General features: G+C 30.0%; 2 protein-coding genes across 6 annotated transcripts in view; one reads left to right on the forward strand and one right to left on the reverse strand.

Moving 5' to 3' along the window:
• Positions 1-21,867, forward strand: part of LOC109602514 (adipokinetic hormone/corazonin-related peptide receptor variant I) — a 49,149-nt gene that overhangs the window by 16,366 nt on the left and 10,916 nt on the right. For both annotated transcript variants that reach the window (XM_020018903.2, XM_049962068.1), the window contains exons 2-6: positions 9,227-9,565; positions 9,837-9,985; positions 17,604-17,709; positions 18,542-18,749; positions 19,981-20,107. In XM_020018903.2, coding sequence (XP_019874462.2) covers positions 9,293-9,565; positions 9,837-9,985; positions 17,604-17,709; positions 18,542-18,749; positions 19,981-20,107 — 863 coding nt within the window. In that variant the 5' untranslated portion in view covers positions 9,227-9,292. The remainder of the gene's footprint in view (positions 1-9,226; positions 9,566-9,836; positions 9,986-17,603; positions 17,710-18,541; positions 18,750-19,980; positions 20,108-21,867) is intronic.
• Positions 1,084-16,078, reverse strand: LOC109602530 (uncharacterized). 4 transcript variants are annotated; one of them, XM_020018932.2, is made up of 4 exons: positions 15,665-16,078; positions 15,067-15,612; positions 14,520-14,748; positions 1,084-1,633 (listed from the first exon to the last, which is right to left on the reverse strand). In XM_020018932.2, the coding sequence occupies exons 1-4, from the start codon at positions 15,680-15,682 to the stop codon at positions 1,461-1,463; spliced, it is 966 nt and encodes a 321-aa protein (XP_019874491.1). In that variant the 5' UTR covers positions 15,683-16,078; the 3' UTR covers positions 1,084-1,460. The 4 variants fall into 4 exon arrangements, with proteins under 4 accessions (XP_019874491.1, XP_019874498.2, XP_049818022.1 ...); XM_020018939.2 differs by lacking the exon at positions 1,084-1,633 and adding an exon at positions 5,018-5,258 and having other exon boundaries at positions 15,665-16,076; XM_049962065.1 differs by lacking the exon at positions 1,084-1,633 and having other exon boundaries at positions 10,327-14,748; positions 15,665-16,055.

The raw sequence follows: 21,867 nt of genomic DNA on the forward strand, positions 1-21,867 counted from the left end.
GGAGAATTGCTTGGGCAAAGCGTATTTTCACGAAATCATGTTTCTATGATAATAATAAAAAAAGTTGGAAACTTAATAATCATAGTTTTGTACGCTAATTAAAATTATTTTACAAGGTAATTACGTCTGATACTGTAATTTATAGCTTTGTTTATCATAAAGAAGGTCATAAATAATCAATAAACTTAACTTTTGATTAATGCAAAAACATACACACAAAGTGGTTCTTTTGTCTGTATACAACGAAGTTAACATATAATTGGATTAATTATTTTATCTTGTGGCCGTCCATTTACATTGATAAGTTATTATTTGGAATATCTAGAACAACATTACGTGGTACATGCAAAATAATATTAACTTAAATTATTGCAAGATTCCCAATTAATTCCATTTAATGGTGTTTAATAAGCAAATTTTAGCACTTCAATATGAAACTAAGTAAAATAAAACAGATAATAATGACACAAAGCGTTATCTGTGATATTACAAAACAAGTTTAATAATAAAGTTGGTAAATCTCCAACAAATCTCATTAAAACCTTTGCAATTGATTTTTCCCTGAACGATTAACAAGCACAAGTGTAATTGCGAACTTTGAACTGTTGTTAAAATGTTATTATAATAATTACATGTATGTACATGTTATTAAATTTTTACATAATATTATGTATGTTCTTAAATGTTTTAATTCTCTTTGGTTATGCATTAGATTTGTTATAGTAATTTAATTGTTTTTTGCTAATGTGTGAAACTGGTTAGTTCATAAATTTTTTTGATAACATAAATTAACCAAACTATTAGTTAATTTGACAAAAATGCAATTTCGCATAAAATAGTGATTCATTTATAAACCAACCAAGGATATTATTCACTGTTCCACGAAATTTGCCCACCACACTAATAATAATTGATTATTATTATTATTATTATTATTTAAAAACGGGCAAACTATACACTCTTTGTATATTTATTAAAAACACTTTTTATTTATAATTGTTACAAAAATTTTGTAAATTCAAAAATTAATAAAATTTGATGTTTATAAAAAATGAAAATTTGAACTTAATATGGAGTATTTCCACCTTTACTGCGAATGACAGCCTCATATCTTCTGTTCATACTCGAAATCTGGGTTCGAATTTCATTTTCGTCCAAATTCACCCAAATTTCAAGTAGAAGACCGGTAGATTGGTCCTTCAAACTCTCCCAAGAATTTCCGAGACCTGTTCTATTAGATAATGTCTGGACTGCGTGTTGCCCAACATCATCAAGATAATTTCAAACAACATGGTCTGTATGCGGTTGTAAACAGAACTCGTTTCCAGTTGGCTTCTACCCAATTGACGTGCTCTCCAGCAAAATTTAGCCAGGCTCTACAACGATCCACGGTTATGGTCGGTCCTCGAGCAGGAACACGGGGTTGCAAATTATTTTTCCTAAATAGTTGTCGAATAGTTTCAATACTTATTCGAACCCACTCTAAGTCTCAAACAACGATCTTGATCAGGAGTTGTAGCACGATTTTTACCCTGACCTGGTCTACCAGTCTCCATATACCGTTCTAACATACGGGAAATGGACGTATGGGGTACGGATTCGGCTATTCTGCGGTACCTCCAACCTTCTTCCACTGAAAATAATAGTTTAATCTGTTGTACCAATTTACCAGAGTATATTTCAAATAACAAAAAAATTAAAAGTGTTTACACACTTTTTAAAAGTCATGTATGAGTGTTTCAGAGTTAATACAAATAATGTACTGTTTACTAGAAACATTTACACACAAAATTAGGTGGTGCATTAACAGTGCAGTTGAAATAATTAACTAATCTAAAATAGTCATTTTTAATATATCAAAAACACGTTGGTTAATGTAAAGAGCAATTTTAGACATTACAAAATAACGACCAATACTCTAGCTAGCTTGAAACTCCTAAAGTATAATTATTTTGTTAATTGGATTACCATAAATTATTAAATATTATTATTAAATAAAAAAATATGCTTCTTATTACCCTTATAGTAGCTAAATTATTTCGCTATTTTAGATTTCCTAATTATTCCAATTATATTAGGTGAGATTCTTACCTAGTTTATAAAGTGACTAAAATAGCTAACAGTCTGATAAGTTTATAAACGACTCAGTTTACACTGTAACACCAACACTTACAAAATTCTATAGGTCGATTTTTCACACAAAATGTGATGTTCTGCATGTATATTAATGTATGGTATGTAGTACATTATACATTACTCTTTAAAATTAAATTCACTGTATATATGCTTTAATAATTAATTTTTAGTTACTTACATGAAATTAAAGGTAATGTGGAAATTGAACTAATCTAAATATTCTATTGCTACAAGGATTTAATTTAAATTACATTGAAATTTAACTGAAACTTTAATTTTAACACGAATTCTTAGTATTTGCATTTCATACACAGTTCCTTTTCAAGATCTATCAATTCTCTATTTACATTCATACATTAAAGTGTAATTAATGATTCAGAAACTAAATAAATAAATTTTGATCAATAATAAGAAAATCGGGTAGTTAACGTCGATAACTGTATAATTGTCAAGGACCCCCTCAGCAAGGCATCGATTAATTCAGTGTCTACGTGTGCCAAATTAATTTGTGTTTCTATAATTGTACAAATATCTTGTATGTCCGATCCGAATGGAACTCATTACTATGAACAATTTCTGGAGTAGAGCTTCATTAAACTTCTCAAACAGTACTCGAAATTATATTTGAAAACTATTTTAACTTAAAACTTACGCCCTTTTGAATGAATTTATAATTTAGGATATATCCTTTCCGTTTTCGTACAGCTTTTCCCCATTGACTGGCTCTAAGTGTTCGAGAGTGCACTTAAATAAAAGTAAACCCTAACGAAAATTCAATTAGACCATCGAAGGCGAACAATATCGTCATTTTTGTCTACGAAAACTTTTACTGAAACCTTAATAAAACGTTTAAAGTTTGGTTGAATTAATCATACTTAATTTGTCAAGTAAGCTAGATTTTTTTGGATTTAAAATAAAGCTCTTACACAAACACAACTAATGGAGTTTACTGCTTCGTTTAAAAAATAAGATAAGAGTTAAAAATTGTTCTGAATTGAATATGGTTTCATATTCTTTTTTGCTTACCTACTTTGAATTATGATGGACATTCCAATAAATACTGCACTACAGTTTACTGAAATTAAATTTTACAAAAAAAAAAAATCTTTATAAACTGGTTTAGTTATAAACCATAAATATAGAATTTTAAGTGCTGATAAAAATTCGCAAGAAAAATGATTTTTGTTTTGTTAACCAAAATGCTCTATTTTCTTGGCGAAAAAGTGGATTAGCATACAAAGTGATTAGAGTAATCTCTATGTTTATTTTATAAAGCAGACTTAATTAAAGTTGAATTGAACATGCCGAAAGGCAAAAGCAAATTTGTTTTTTGAAAAAGCACAAAGGGTAAATTAAAGTGTTTAATAGTAGACACAAACAACTTAATTAATAAAAAAGTCCAAACTAGAGCACAATCCATCTAATTTGCATTACTAATTAAATTCTTAAGGGAATCCGGATACGTATTCAGTGAATTGGTTTAAAATAACCCTGGCACATCAAATATTGCGAAATAATATGACGGAACGCAAAAGGTTTCCAGTTCCACAAGACGGTATTAGATTTCAGGATAACTTGGATTTCAATTGATAATAAAAGTTGGGCACATTCTCTTTGTAATGTATTGAATATGGTTGTAATAGTTTTCAACAAGAAATAGAATTGTATCAGTGCCACACGTAGGAGATAAATCTTGGTCTACTTGAGCAAACAATTTGTGTTAGTCGATAGTCGACTTGTTAAAATAAGTAAAGCTTCTGTGAATCATTCTAAATATTATCTTTTTTATATCAGTCCAATTGTTTCTAAAATCTTCTTTAATGAAATTGAAAAGAACCATTTGGCGGCTTTGGTTGATACAATTAGCAAATGACAATAATAAGCCTAAGACAGTGTTCATCTTTAAAATTATATTGTAGATAATATGATTAAAATTTCAAATTTTATACTATTACAGCTATTGTTATAAATTTCATAGTTTTTCTTAATGTTTGTCTTAGCTGTCAATTATCACATAGTTAGATTAACCAGGTTAGTTAGTATAATTCCTTCAGTTAATTGTTTAACATAATACCACATAATATCCTGCTTAAATTTTGCTCGTTTTGAAACGGAAGTACAATTTACGAAGTGATCAAAGAAGCATTACGGAGATTTTAAAAGATCTGTAGAATGAGATTCGCTTAAATGTTTTTTCTAAGCTTACAGATAATTTTTAATTATTCCTTTGACGATCCAAATACGCAACAAGCAGCTCTTGACAAGTTTCTATTGAATATACAAAAATGAACACACAAATCCTTCCTTTGCTTCAGCATGTACAATAAAATCCCGGCGCATGCACCATAATTTTAGTATTTTTTGTTTGGGAGATACTGTAACGCGTACCCAAATGATAGAGGTCTTTGGTCACGTTTGATTATTTATCTTTAAAACGCAATAATTTTTACCACCTTATTGTATATTTTGATAATACAAAACAACTGGAAAATAATCAGCATAACAGTTGATATTTTTATTGTAAATTTCTAAAATGAATTTAACTGTTGGGTTACGGATTTGGTGTTTCACACCAGTTAATGCCGAAATATTCCATTCAAATCCATCAGTATAATCCACAGTTGCGAATGACAAATTATAAAAAGACCCGCAAAGAATGAAAATACATGTGTCGTGATCGAATTGTAGCACTGAACACTGATCTATTATATCATCATATTCGATATTATAGAAATCCGATGCGCCGCAGTTTATTTACTCCCGCTTCCACTGTGATATATGACAAAAATAAAAGAGAGAGGGCAAAAGTTTATTTTTATGAAGCCTCGCACGATCGCTTAGGCCATGAAATAAAAAAAAAGGTATAAGCGTAAGTTTAGAAAAGAATTATTTTAACTGTAGAATTGTTTAAAACGACATATTTTCTTCTTTGTGTGTCACAATTATTCATTTCGTTTAGATTCTTCTCAGAAACTGTGCACTACTACCACGTGGAACTTATTTTATTTGTTTCCAATATACCCTTTTCTTACTCAGCCTTTCAATTACGTAAATATAAAAACTGCAGAAATTTCAGATCAAACTGCGATGCAGTTGCGACGTTTCTAAGACTTCTTTGACATCTGCAAAATAATAAATATATTTTTGTGACTACCGTCAAAGGAACGTTTTAAGTTTTCATGAAAAAAGAAATAAAACAAAACGATGAAATCGTATATAAAATGAGTTTCATTCTAAGCCAGACAAATGTCCTAAAAACTTCCTACTATACAATTTAATGGACTTTATTTGTGAAGCTGATACAATTTGTTCCTATTTACGACATTATAAACTGTGCGAAATTTATATTACTTTCCTTCGTTTACTATGCCAATATGCTCAAGAGTACTCGAAATATATTTTATTAAATTATAAAATTACCTCTCAGTAAAGCGTATGTTATTATGTCAAAATTTTTACAAATTTTGATACTATAAATAGAAATAAATCTTTAAAAATAAATATTTATACAAACATTATTGCTATTAACATTTTATGTACAAAGAAAATTTATGATGATCGAGTTTGTTTTAGTTTGGGCATACATTTAAGTAGATCTTAAAGTTTTTTCCCCGTGGGAACCGAAAAATAGAGGGGATTTTCCATGATAAACTGGGAAAATACTGATGTGTTAAATTTTATCTGCGGGTTATAAAGGAAGTAGGCGTGTTATAATATGTCAATATTTTTTATTTTCTATTAATCTTTGCACTGTGCTTAGTTAAATATAGATTAGTTAGTATAAATCAAAGGATTGGAAATGAAATTAAGTGTCAATAAAATCTGTGTGGGAATCAAGTTTTATTTTATCCTCAATCCTACATCATTTGTAAGTTAATTAAAGACGTGACAGGCCGAATTTGGTCGTCAAACGAACTTCATTAAGAAACTAAAAGTAAATAGTCCTTGAATGCCGAAAATGTCTCAGTAACGTCCTTTTAACCAAACAATTATAAAAGAAAAATATATTTATTTACAAAACGAATATTTAAATGTTTTACATTACTTTGAATCCCTTTAAATATTTGAGATAATGTAAAGAGACCTTTGTAATTTTGTTATATTAAATTTACTGAATTCAAATTTTTAGATGCAGAATTCTTATTGAACCTGTCATTGCCACTGCCCCCTGAATTCTGAAATAGAATCAGTGTTGAAAACAAAAATAGGCTTCCATACCGAAAGGATAGTATATGTACGTATTTTTTTCGATCGACAGGCAAACAAAAAACTCAGGTAAAATGGCTATGAGACAAAGTTTTCCAGCGAAAACTGCTGTAATTTTCTTATTCAGCACAAAGCAACTTTGGTAAACAGAAACATTGTACAAATAGAATTTGCTTTAAAGGAGAATGGGTATCGGAAATTTTATATGTGTCCATTTGTACATCGATTATTTAGCCTAAAAACGTACGTAAATATGATGTGGCAAGGCAACAGTAATTAAACGAATCGATACAAGTTAAATCAATTAGATGGTTCATTTAATTCCCAATTGAACATACGGTCTTAAAACCATTTTATAGTGATTATTTGGAAAGGACATGCAATAGTCGATAAACCTTTAATGCATTGAAGAAATTGAACGGTTGTAAAAACTATTCCTCCAAACTCGTGTTTCAACTTTACCCCTCATATTAAATTCCAACTTCCAATTTGTATGATGATTCTCTTTTTGTAATAATTCAATATTTCTTTCTATACTTATTCATCCTTTACATGAATATTAAACTAGGACAATTTATTGAAATCGATAACTGTTACAAAATTAATTATTCTTTCATCTGATTGATTCTAGTTTACTTTTTTTATGAAAATCATGGGCCTCTAAAAATCCTAATTAACTTAATATATTTTTAGAATATAGATTAAATGAAAAGTATTTCAAATTTATTTCCAAATTATAAAGTTAATTAGGTCTATATCAAAAACGTTCCGCACGTTCTTTATAAAGTGTAATTAAATAATATTAAGACACAAATTTTTTATTTAGAAAATTTGATTTAATATCAATAACGACATTTCATCGCCCTTTAAAGAAAATGAAACCTAAAATAATTAACTCAGAATTAATTAATTAATAAATTAAAAATATGTTTGCAGACCATTATTTCGTAACATAAAATAAAATTATTGATTTTGTGAACACTGATACAATGGTATGTTTAATTTGGTATCAGAGGTTAACAACAATGGAAAATAAATTGGTTAGATATGCGTGAATGCTCCATGGTTTATCATATGCAAATCCAGTGGGAGTTGGGATGAACTCAGTTGCCGACATTTATCAAGATGGAAGCAGTTAACTTGTATGGAAAATCGGAGGTTCCCTATAACCAACTTATTTGAAATGCAGCAGCGTATGATCCTAGTATTAAAAGTTGCTTCGATGCACAACTTTGGTACTCGGTACCAGGTGTACGTAGAAGCGTTCCCTCTCTTAAAAAGGGAGTTAAAATGATAATAGTTTTTGGGTTCTTTACAATTACGAATAATTTTTGCATTCAATTAACAAATAAAGTTTTTGAAATTACACTCAGGATGAAATAAAATTTAAATTAGAATTAAATTTACATCGTAAGTACAACGTAAGCTAAAAATAATTGACTGAATTATTTTAATTGTTTAATTTTATCACGTCTAAATTGTATTAAGAGTTACTTTATCGAACGTTTTGCTTCAATTAAGTAAATTTAATAATTTTTTTTTGCCTTAATTTCACAAGCGTTATCGAGCGAGCGATATCTTTAAAACATATTTTATCCTCCATTACCTACTTTGGTCATATTTTACACTGTGTGTTAGTGACAAGCACTTTGCAACTCTTGTGTGCTATACCTACTTTGTAATGACTCTCGTTAATATTTCAAATTAAAAGTTCTTGACAAAATACATTTTTATCTTGCACATCTCTACACATATCAACTTTGTTTTAGTACCAAAGCATCCCTCGGAAATAATTCAGTTGATATTCGGCAAAGAGAATTTTAATTAGTGCTTCAAACAGTCGAATTTCCTTTATCTCGTATTCTTAATGACACTTGTGTGTTACGAGAACAATCGTCGGTAATCTGTAAACGAGACGATTCATGTCACCAATTAAGAATTAATATTTGCAAGTAAGTGAGGATATATATTTACAGTCCTTAACAAATGTGCCCGATTTTATGTTTTACTCCACAATTAATGTTCTGTAACTGACTGTAAGTTATGTAATGAGATTAAACTTAACATTATCGTCGAGGATATTTGGTTTGTATTATTCAGTTAGGAACTTCTCGTTGCTGTCGGTATATCTAGCCAGTCGAAACATGTGTATTCAATTATATTCAATTCGCCTCAAGGTATTTCCTTGAAGCCAATTTGAAAATATAACCATAGTGTGAATACGTCCTATCAAACTTGTGTACATACTTATATATTGTATGTATATTAGAATAATTATATAAATGTGTTTTATTAGTGTTGTATAACTACAAAGAACAAATATAATTGATATATGTTTACTTAATATCTGGCAAATCTTATGTGCTTTACGAAACTTTAGCATATCACGAATCTTGTCATGTATTATCAGCGTCACAGAAACGGTCTGAAAACTTGTCCGATCCTACCTCCCAACTACGACTTGACAAACTTCAGTATTTTAACCCCTTCGAGCCTTTAAACAGCCCGATAATAGGCCAGACGACGTTTAATTTCGGCCGATGGCAGATTTAAATTTCTTTGATCCGACTTTTCTTTGCGGTATTATTGTTTCAGGGACAATTGAGTAAAATTGAAAATGAAGAGTAAGGCCTTTTTTACGTTTATTGTAGAAGTTCTTTTGGGTTATATAGAATGGAATTAAGTAAAATTGTGATATAAATATTCACATCTTGAGTGATATTAGTTTTAAATTTTCTTGATATTATGTTTTTGATATTTCTCACCTCAGAAATCTTCAATAATTCTTATCTAACTAAAAACTAAAAAAAATAATGATTGATTCTGTAAATCTGGATTTGCATGTAATGAATGGAATGTGCTAAACTGAAATTCTCTTTTTCAGATGACATCACGGTAAATCGTTAAACTCTACACGACAAATATCATTCCCGCAACCGTATTGAAAACAATGGATCCCACCGATACGAACGAGATCATCCAGGACCACAGGAATCGCCATGAGTGGTCGTTGGTGAGCAACGGAAGCAATGATGAACACGATCTCCCAATTGATATGCGTCCAAACGACGGTCACAGATTATCGATCATCGTTTACAGTGTTCTTATGGTATTTTCTGCAATTGCAAACATTACAGTGCTCGTGTTGTTGGTGAAGCGACGGAGGAAGACGCCCAGCAGGATCAACACTATGCTGATGCACTTGGCCATTGCCGATTTATTGGTAATTTGCACATTTAATTTAGTTGACACTGAACATGGAAATTTTAATGTGACCTATTAGAAAAAAATTAAAAAATGGAGCATCACCCACAATCTAATTTACACACGAAAAGTATTGTAGACATAGTTCGTGCCTCTGAAATTTGAGAATTCAAACGAAAGATAAAATATTTAAAATATGTATTCGCACGAATTCATTACTTACTCCCCTGAACCGTAGATTATACGATATTATCGAAAATAACATGGTGTTAAGTGATGTTTTATTTCAGGTCACATTTCTAATGATGCCGTTAGAAATTGGTTGGGCGGTGACAGTTTCTTGGACAGCTGGTGATTCTATGTGCAGGATAATGGCATTTTTTCGTACTTTCGGATTGTATCTTTCCAGCTTCATACTTGTATGCATCAGTGTTGATAGGTAACTATAAATTTAATACATAAAAGGATTAACGTAGACTAATTAATTTGAATTTTGTTTACAACATGTCTTAGATTATTGTGAATTTATAAAATATAAGTTAAAATTTAAGTATTCAATTATTTAAGTAATTCAGTGTATTCTACTATCATATTTTTATTATCATAAATTAGAAAATCTGAAATTTGAATTACACATTTATTTAACTACTTCATTATAGAAATTGAGATTAAAATAATATTTATGATATTTATCCTTTTGTAAATCTGAAATAAATAAAATCTTTTGAAGTAAAAAATTTTTCGGTCTCATATTACAGGTCTGAATCAATAAATGAAAGATACATTTTTAAATTTTTTTATTTTCACTACTAATATATACATACATATATAAAAAATATAAACGTTTAATTTATTTTTATAAATAAAAATATTACATAATAAGAATAACTAATATAACAATGTATTATAATAATTAGTATTAGTATGTTAGTAAACGTATTTTAAATATAATAAATTTAAAATTATTTAATTTTTATATTCCTCTCTGAGACCACATTGGACACAATTTCCATTACGACGTCCATTGATTAAAATATTTTATTATTGACTAGATTTTGAAAGTTCTTCATAAACAAATTTTAAATCTTTTAATATCAAATGTTTTTTGCATTCTTCGATGTTAACAAACGTTTTCAAAGTTTCATTTCTAATTATTTTAGTCACGTCGGCTTTTAAAGCAACTTCAATTAAAAAACGATTGCAATTTTTTAACTCCAAGATTTTTACAATTTGTACTGGATTCTCTTTCATACTTAATTCCAAATATGCTTTCAGTCTCAGAACTGTCAAATTCGGCAAATTCTGAACTAAAACTGCTTTTTCCAAAAGATTTTGTTTTAAAAACTTCAAATTCTTTTTACTAATATTGGGAGTTTCCGTATTTTCGCAAGAAAATTCTGCTCCGTTATCTTGTAACAATTTAATTAGGCTTTTTTCATTGAATCTTTCTGTCTTCACTAGGTCTAATGCGGTCAACCCTTTGCCGTTAACTTCATTTACATTCACTCCAATTTTAATTAACTTTGTTATTTCTTTTTTTATATTGCGATGATGCTGTTCAATTAAAAGGTGCAGCGCTGTCGAACCGTCTACATCTTTAGCATTCTTGTCTACGCCAAGTTCGGCTAGACTAGTATAAAGTTCTAAATATTTCACTTTTTTTTTAAGCACTAATTCGTGTAACAATGTTCGACCCATTTCATTAGGTGTTACAATATCTACTCCAACTTCCGACAGAGTCTGAATCATGCGTGGCTCGATGCACCTTTTTATTACTTGGAACCATACAAAATTTGTGCCACTAAGAATATTTTTCACAACGATTTCGAAGTTGGTTTTATATATTATTGTAGTGGAGTCTATCGCTGTATCTCCTCTCCAGTTTGTTAGTGCTAGGTTACTGCCTGCATTAATAAGACATTTTATAGTTTCACATGGAGAATGTACCTTTACAGCAAAGTGAACCAATGTATCTCCTGCTACATCAACATCATTAATATTATCTGTTAAAGTTATCAAATGCTCAGCAAAATTCCTACTTTTATTTGCTAGGGCAATTCTTATTGCTTGATTACAGTCTTTAAATAAGATAGTATCTGTCTTTTTCAAAATCGTATCAAATAAAGTATAATTTTTTACCAACACAACTAATTTTAATAAATCTGGCTTGTAATCTAAAAAATAATCAGCATAATCAACATTAATGTGGCAGTATATCATTTCCACCCAGTATTTGCAGTTTAGTGTGATTGACATTTTAGTAGCCATACGATTATACGTGCTTGAATCTGTCAAAATTGAATTTAAAGGTATTTCATTATCTATAAATAAGTTAATATATCCCTTTAGTATTATGCAATATGCAACGTATTTATTGAAGTCGGTCTCAGGAATATTTGAAACATGATAATATGCACAGATCTCATCTAAAATATCGTAACATGCGGTCCATAAGCAGTACTTGAACGGCTTATTTTCAAATGAATCAAGTTCACAGAACATCTTAAAAGAGGCAATGAGTCTTATAATTGATTTCAAAGTATCCTGGTCGGGGCACGTGTATTCATTAACTATTTTAACACTCCCACCACCTAATATATGCCGTTTTCCAAGAAAACATAGAAGATGTGCGGCTGTTCTGCCAAATTTATCTCTTTTTATTGCGTACCTCTGTTCTCTTAATTTCAAAATTTGGTTTATGTTACCGTTTACAATGGCATAATGTAGAGGTAATTCTTCAGTCAAAATCAGATTTAAATACCTTAAAACATTCCTATAACTGCCATTTTCATGTAACATTTTTAAAAAATCATTATATTTGCTTTTATCTTTACAAGTATCTAGATACTTTGCCACTCTCTCCACAATTAATTGAGCGCTTAAGAATTCTGCGAAAGATCCATGTGTAAATTCTACTGTATCTTGATTTCTTATTCCAGTTAATATAAAATCTTTCTCGTTTACTATTTTATATTCTTTAATAATGTCTTGCAAGTCTTCAATGTAAATAGTCAATACGTCTTTCAAAACGTCATCGGTAAATAATAATCTACATGCGAACATTTTCAACTGAGATTTTGAAACATTTGACTTGTATTTTTCTAAATGTCTGTTTATATACTCATTAAATAAATAAAGTTCACTTATTTTCTCCTTTTCTTTCTCATAATCTTCTAAAGTTTTAAAAATTTCTGTAAACATCTTCAGTTGTAATGGAATACCCATAACATCTGGATTCACCATTGTATCCAATTCTTCGACGACTTTAGTCAAAGTTTTTTTGTCAGTTGAAGAATAAGCTAGTGATAAATAGTGTATTTTATCTTCTTTGCTAAATTTAGTCAGCTCCCAAGCTTTGGTATCCAATATCTTTTCTAACTTTATGGTCTTATAATTTCTTGTCGTTATAATTATTCGGATATCAAGCTTCGAAACAAGATTAACTATATCCATTTTAAGATCGACTTCATCAAAACCATCCATTAACAGTAACACCATGCCTCTATTTTTCAAAAAAATTATCAAATTGATTAAACAATTGATAATCTGACTGTCTGCAATATTTGTTTGAGTTTCAATTAAATATTTTATAAAAGTCTGTTGTATATCTTCTTTTTTTGATTTCAATTCTTTCAATTCTTTACAGGTGTCGGTATCTTTATGTTCTAGATCTCTTATTTTTTGCTCTATATTTATGAGCTCTAAATATTTACCAGAAAATTTGTTCAATTCTTCGAAATGCAATTTTAAATCTATATATAGTGACCAAACCAAGGGACTGCTGAGAATCCTAATTTTTTTTAATAAAGTTGTTTTTCCCAGCCCTGCATTACCAGAAATAATAAAAACCTTCTCTTCAGCACTGAGTAGTTCTCTTTCATTTTTATAGCCAAACTGTTGTTTAACAGACCGCTCTATATAATTAATGTTCATTTCCATTGGCTTATTCAAATTAATACCTTTAAGCAGTTCTAAAAAAACGTTAGGAGAAATTGTTTTGAGAATATTTTCAATCATATCATTTTGAAGTAAATCAGAGAAATTAAGCATATTTTTTGCATTTAAGCTAACTTTTAAATTTGTAAAGATTTGTGCAACTAAATCATCATTACTTATATTATAGAAGCGGTTCTCTAATTGAGGTACTTCAGTATTATCCGATGTTAACAATATAATACTCTGTTTTATTAAATTCCTACTTAACAGAAAAAGTATATAGTTTGCTGTTGTTTTTGAGTAATGTACCAATAACGGTATTTCATATCTCAAACACAACATATACACCAGGTCATTTATGTCAAGAGTCAGATTTAACTCAAGAATGTCCAAAGTGTTCAAGAAGTCCGGAATCAAAGAACTTATTGTTTCAAAACGATTTTTCAAATTCTCGTCAATAATAAAATCGTTCAAATTTGTAATATTCGACAGAAACTTTTCTAAACAAAATTTTAAGCAATTACAATATGTGTTTGGAAGGGTTGATACAGAATATTTTTTAAATGTGTTAACAACTAAATTCACCTCATCAATCGATGGAGAAAAATTAAATTGATTACAATTAAAGTTTAAATCGAACGGTTTCAAAATAACTTTCACTAAAATAGCAATAACGTGATCCCTATTTACCCATATATCTTTATGGCTGGCCTGTTTTAAGAGTTCTGATATCAGTGAAATTCTATCATTATCTAAATCATTCAAAATGCTTGATATTTTCATGGGAAAATCATCATTATTTACTTGGTTTACAAAAAATAAACTATTTGAAAACATTTCGTGTTCTGTACCTTTTATGGTATAAATATTATCTTCAAGTGCGTCACTAGTATTTATTAATCGTGTAATTATACTGCTACCACATTTACTTTTCTCTCTTTGAACACGGAAGTCAGTGTTAGTAATAAATACGACAGATATTTCATTCATGTCCATATTCAATCGTTTTATCATTTCATACGCCTCTGTATACTTACTGAACTGATCTGAAATTTTGATTTCTCCTACGATGGAATGTTTCATTTGTCCAAGAACCAGATGCTTTTCACCATTAGGAAATATAATTTTTAAAACCATATCATCCAAAGCTCCGAAGGCGGGTGCGTTACTCATAATTTCGAAATATTTGATGTCAGTATCGAAGCAACATCTAAGGGCAACCAAAGTAAATATCTTTTCTTCGTATTGAAATCCTCGTACTGGACCCTATATAATTTTTATTTCAAAAAGATTTTTTTTAGCTTTTCAATTGTATTAAACATTAATTTTCCATGACAAATCAACCGGTCGACTCTATTGTTCATATATTTTGTTTGAACTGAGCAATTTTATTTATGATTTGCGACTGGAAACAATTTTCGATTATCGACATCTTTTGGAAAAAAGCAGTGTCCAGAAGTTCGGTACAAATAGATTAACATAAATAAAATTTAAAACAAATCAAACACACAGGAGTATTATATTCGGTGGTGTAAACCAGTCGATTTGAAATTCCACAGACAATAAATATGAATATTTACTTACCTTATTTGCTTTAATTCCTATCTTTACACCAAAATGTTGAAAAACACATTCAATCTCTTTTTTGGTGAAAATTATGCCATTTTGCCCGTGTTTGAGTAAGTAGGATAACACGTTTTCGATGCTTTCGTCAGGCACATCCACAGGAAATAATTCCTTTATGTCTTCAGACATAACAGTCTTGGTTAAATAATAGATTATCTCATCATTGATTATTACATTGTTAATCTGCATTTTATTTTTATTAAATTTATTAAAATTAGTAATGAATTTCGGTTCAGAAGTGTTGTTGGGATTTAAATTTTTTTGATAACACGGTGGCGAGGTGATCATTATTTTAGTGCCAATATTATTAAACGCTAAATGTGTGGAAGTGGTCTGACTGTATGTCCAAATAAAGTATTCTTTAATGTTACCACTATGAATGTAGAAATAAATTTCGTAATCATCTTTTCCTGAATGTGGCTTTTCTGCTTTAATCGAAAATGTAGTTATAGCTGTAGCATTTGTGGAATATATTGACAAATACATAAGGATCTTTATATGGTCCTAAAATATTTTTGGTGGTAAATTATTAATAATATTTTAGTAATTTACTTACAGATAAATCTTTGTTCATCTTTTTGACATAAAAATATTAAAACATACTTTTTTGACTGATCGAGTGCAACCGCTGTCATCAGAAAACTAAATAAATAAAATTATAAATAGAATCCATAACCGCAACACCAACCACAGCGCATTAGTTACTGAGTTCATAGTTTCCTGCCTGTTACATGGTTACCAATTTTACTTCAATAGTTCATCATAAGTTATCATTAACTGATATGACTCGAAATAAAAGTTTTAAGACAAGTCGTAACAAAAAATAATATGGATTAAAAAATTATAAACAAACAATTTTGAAACACCAGAGTTAGACAACCAAGCATGCATAAATAATGATATGACTAATTCAATATGTATATTGAAGTAGTGGAACAAATGTATATGTAGTTTTTATGTTAATTTATTTTCATATATTTGGTATTTTTTAATGATAACACAATAAAAGTATATGCAGGGGATTCGCATATCAGCTTTTCAGAATTTGTTGAGCAATTTTAATGAAATTTTCAAAAAAAGTACAACTTATTAAAATATATAAACTATTAAAATGTTAACAACGAACTACAACTTTTTTGTATCAATACTCATGTCTATCTGTGGCGTTTTTTACCGAATATATAGATTTTTTGTTAGTTGTACTGTTGGGTGTTAAGTAGACAACACATTAATAAAGCGAAGAATTCGTCAGCGTGAGCATTTTCGTCAGTTTAGTGACTTTGGCCGCATTATTGGTATGAGCGAAGCCGGTTTATCATTGGGGGGTATAGTCCAACGCATAGGCCGTGTTAAGATGTTGGTCTAGATGATCTGAAGAAGACCGTCATGAGCGGCAACCCAGATCTGGACGTCCCAGAAACACCACGTAACGAGAAGAACGGCACTTGCCAATGTTGACCCTCAGGGACAGGTATCCACAACTTGTTCTGGAGGAAACGCTTGGATGGAAGCTATAGCTAGTAGAATGTCAATGATGTTGGCGTATAAAACGTTTTGGTCTCCGTTCATACCGGCCATTGTTGTGTCTACCTTTAACACGTCTTCATCGAGCTAGCAGGTGGGAATCGTGTAAAGCACAAGTTAACTGGATACCTGATGCCATGGTGGTGTTTAGCGATGGATCTCGCTTTTGTTTATAGACCCATGATGGGCCTATGGACGTAGGTGGGTTAGACACTAACGTGGAGGTTCATGTTGGGGTTCAATACCTGTTTGTAGTTGCTGGTTACATTAACAATATGCTAGAATCCATCACTGTACCTAACCCATTCTCCAACACCTGAATAATCCAATATTTCAACAAGATAACATCCGCCCCCCACACGGCTAGAGTAACAAGATAGTTCCTTCAAGACGCCAATGTAGTGATACCCCCATGGCCCGCAATCTCACCAGATTTAAATCCCATCGAATATGTTTGAAATGTTATCGTAAGACGACTCCATTTCTTGCTCCATCCTCCGGACAGTTAAGCTGATCTTCGGGGTACCATTCAGCAAGCTTAGGATGAAACAACGCAAGCGGAAATGATTACCTCTTTCACACTATGTCTAACCAAATACAAGAGTGTATTCGAAATAGTGACGGAGCTACACACTATTAAATAAGTCGAACTATTTTCATTTTAATGTAACCAAATTGTAATCATTTTGCTAATTTGTAATTTCTGAAAATGTCATTAAAATTGCGCAATAAATTCTAGGTGTTTCATTTGTCGTTTTTACTACGTAACATAAATTATTACATTATTCTCGTAATTTTGATATTGTTAAAAAATTACTGAAATATATAAAATAAAAGGTGTCAAAATTGATTTGACAAATTTTGTTCTCGTAATTTCTAAAATAATTAAGTTTTATTAATATATAAAATATTTTACATCTTTGAATTTGATTTAAGTAGATATAATTTATACGTCATATTATTTATTTCAGATTTTATGCTGTACTAAAACCGCTTCATTTGGCTGCATTGGGTCAAAGAGAAAGGATGATGTTGATTGGTGCTTGGATTGGTGCAGTTTTATGCAGCATTCCACAAGTAAGTTTAAAATTTCTAGACCTTTGTTGAGAACTGATTTTAAGCGCTCGTTCTCGGAATTGTGTTTTACAATTAGTTAGCGACGTTTCGTTGGTGTTGTATTTCCAGTCATTATAAAGTTAATAATTATAAAACATTTTTTAAGTCCGTCAGGTATTGTTTATAGTTTATTGTCTCAGATTTTCCAGCAATACCTTTTTCGAGTTAATTATACTCTAGAGATTCTCTTGAGTTCATAAGCGTTTTGTTCGATCAAATAGTGTTTCGATTATTACTTACTTAATTGCAACGTGACGGTTGAAGTAAAATTCAGCTAGAGTTCCGAAAATGTCCGTGTTGTGTCGGACACGGACGTCTAAGAATGGTATTGTGTTTTTTCTTCAAATTCAAACGTAAAATTTAATAGCTTGGTGCTTGTTAAAATGGTTGAAAAACGTTTCTTTCTGTGAATTCCTCATTTCAGATTACAAAAAAATAATTGACGTCTCCAGGTTTTGGACATATATATCGTTGATCCATTAACATGTTCACAACAACTGGGGATACGGAAATTGAAAAAAGCATCTATTTATAGAAACTTTTTTCAATCATTATTTTGATAACGAGGAATACAACTCTGAAATCTTACATGCTGAAAGATTTGAAACATTTCTGAAGCAAAAATGTTAGAGTCACATTAGTTCTTTTTCATAAATTACAAAATTAACAGTTTTTAATTATTTATATAAATTATCCTCCGTTCGGATGCATTCTATGACATTTAAATTAAAAAAAAATAATAAAACAGATGCATGTCGCTTTTTACACCAACATTATTTTTTTTTTCTTTCAGACGGTCGTTTTTCATGTGGAGTCCCATCCTAACATCACCTGGTATAAGCAATGCGTCACATATAACGTTTTCCCATCGCAAGCCCACGAACTAATGTACAACGTGTTCGGAATGGTGATGATGTATGTGTTTCCTCTTCTGGTCATCATCTACTCATATGCCTCCATACTGCTCGAGATTTTCAGGAGAATGCGCAATCCAATCGGAGGTAAGGACACTTGTTCCTTTGTATATCCGATTACGTGAAGAGCATTAATATATGTCGTGTAAATGTATAATACATTAGAATTTACAAGTCATTATATTAACAGATTCCTTACTTTTGACAATTTTTTTACATGTTTATGTTTCTCTGCAAATTAAAAAAATAAACATTTCTAGTAATTTCATAAAGAATTCATGTAACATCATTAATGCAGGTTTCTAATTAAATTTAATGACATCAAAAGAGAAAATTTATAATAAATTCTAGATCCATATCTGTTCCAAAGGAAAACTTCTAAATTATCCTATAAAGATCCTTAGTTAATTTCAATTTTAATTAAAAAGATGAATATTAAGAAAAATATATTACACAAATATTCGTAAAGCAAACTTCAATTGTACTTTGGAATATTAAACTATTAAAAATAACATAAATTATTTCCAACTTCACCTCTAATTTTTATAATCTACTGAATATCGATCGGAAATGAAATTGGCCGTGCAAGTGGAAGTCACTAAAGTATCCAATACCCAGTCATTTGTAATATCGCTTTTGAACAAGAACAACTTTACTTTACAATATAAAATTTATTTAACATCATTAATTTCGTAATTTATTCAAAGATAAAGCATAAATCGATTTTCATTAAGTAAAGGACCAGGTGTTATCATTTAAAGTAAAGCTTGATTTACCGAGAGTGAAACTATGCGGGCAATAAAATTCCATCTTCATCAAGGTGTGAATAATAATTATCTTTCTACAAAGACTAATGTAATACACTTCCCATTTACACTTATTATTTTAATTCAAGTTGAAATGTCATTTAATTAAATTGAAACATCCATTTTAAAACTAAAATTGATGAATGTAAGACGTATAAATTCAGGAAACGCGTTGAACTAAGAGCCTATAAAATAAACAACATGTGAGCTGGAAAAAGGGCATTAATCAAATTTTCTTCCATATGGAACACTTACCGGAGTGAAATTTATTGAATTACCCTGTAACGAATTGTCGGGATGCAGTTCAGCTGTACCACGCTGAAATATTACAATGTTTGTTTTGAGAAACATAAATAAAAGCCGCATAATAAATTCGAACACAATAAATACAATGGTTATTTGTAGTATAATTAAGAACAACAAGTGTTTTAAATTTTAAATAGTGTTTCAATAAATGTTAAGTGGTAAAATGTAAATAACAAATTGAATTTGTTTTTTTTTTTTATTTTCAGCCGATACTATTACGAGATCCAGTTTGAACTTCCTGGGAAAGGCAAAAGTGCGAACATTGAAAATGACAATAATTATTGTGTTCGTGTTTTTTGTGTGTTGGACGCCCTACAACGTGATGTGCGTGTGGTAAGTTAAATTCTTATTTCTATTTTTATATTTGAAATTCCAAAGTAACTGTCTGATTAGGAACAAATTTTTCACAATTTTATTAGATCTAATTATATAATAATATTAAATTGGTCTTGGACTATTCATTTATTTGAATAATATCGCTAATGCATGTTCATTCCTAACTACCTTGTAGTTATATAAACTTAATGAAGAATTTATTCTTCGCTAAATTTATATAAAAATATCCCTTAGCCTCTCATTTTCTACTAATTGCTAGTGCATTAATAACAACATTGCAGTACAAAAAATCATAGATTGGCCTAAAAAAATGGCATTTTTCATAACATGTTATAATTTTATAAACCATAATGAAAATATAAATAAACATTTTAAATCATTGAATTTATAATAGTTCACTAACTGTAAAAAATTGACTAAAAAATATAATTACTTTGTCATATTTTCTAACTTTCAAGTATTAAGAATCACTGAAGCCGAAAAATCTTCCTACTACGGAGGGTATTTTTGGACCCATAGATATATATCTGGTATTATTCATTCGATAAATACGGTCATTTAACCGAAAAAGAGTATTTTCGTTGATTTTGTGCTATAACTGAAATTAAATCAGATAAAACAATGTTCATCTTGTTGATCACTTTCAGCTTCTAAATTAGATGGAAAGTAGTCTGTAGCAGGAAATGTATTTTAAGTATATATTGATATACCGTACGAAAAATGCTCTTCGTGTCTGGATGTTGTAAGAGATGGATGCACGACAAAGAGAGAAAAGTTTTGCCCGGTAGTAAGAATCCCTACTCTCAGAGACAATGCGCCGTGCTGGTGCGCGCCGGCGCACAATGTAAATTTATCTTTGCGAATGCATTTAGTAACTCTCCGTATGCGTAGGTATGTAGTTCGAATTCTTCGGATGCTCCATTTAAATTCCGTAACTTTGTATAATTTTCAATCTGTAAAATGAAATATTTTTTGAGGGTATATCAAAAACAAAAATAAGTATTCTAAAAATAAACTACTTTTTTCAAAATAAAAATGTATCCCAAAAATTAAATAAAATATACTAAAAACAACGTCTGCGGAGACGAACCGCATGCTAAACGCAGCAAAACCAAATGATCCCCTCCAGTCAGTTCGGCCCGCCCACATAATTGCATGTATATCTTTCCTTTTTGTTTACAAAGGGGTATTGATGTTCCGTCTCAATATGCGAGTAGACACTCTCATCATTTTTGATACGGTATAAGTATATTTTTATAAATAGCAAATTCTTAATAATCACCATGTATTTATCAACTCTTGTTTCCATAAAAAAGCCATGAACAACGGCATTTAAGAAATGACAATCAATATCTCCACAAATTCGCCATCTTTCTTCATCAAGTTACAGATTTGAGGACTTCAGTTTCATTCATAGTTTAGAAGAAGTTACGGAAAAATAGTGATAAGATTTTGAAATACAGAGCTACAAACGTCTGTAATATTTATTAGGCCATGTTTTACATGGAGAGCACCTAACAACTATACTTTCTTCTATAAGAGTTGGATTAGCACCATTCATGAACTTACTGGGGACTTTTGTGACTTGCCAAATTGAACACGTATAATATTCTGATCTTGCTCACTGAAATAGAAATTTAGTAAGTCTACCTTGAAAAGCTTACAAATTGAATGATATCATAAAAAATAAAGAAAAATTGACATGTATAAAAATTAAATTTATCTCACTCTTATTAAAATAAAGAAAATGGGTGATA

Source organism: Aethina tumida, chromosome 1, assembly GCF_024364675.1.
Source record: "Aethina tumida isolate Nest 87 chromosome 1, icAetTumi1.1, whole genome shotgun sequence".
In the NCBI taxonomy this organism is placed as follows: Eukaryota; Metazoa; Arthropoda; class Insecta; order Coleoptera; family Nitidulidae; genus Aethina; species Aethina tumida.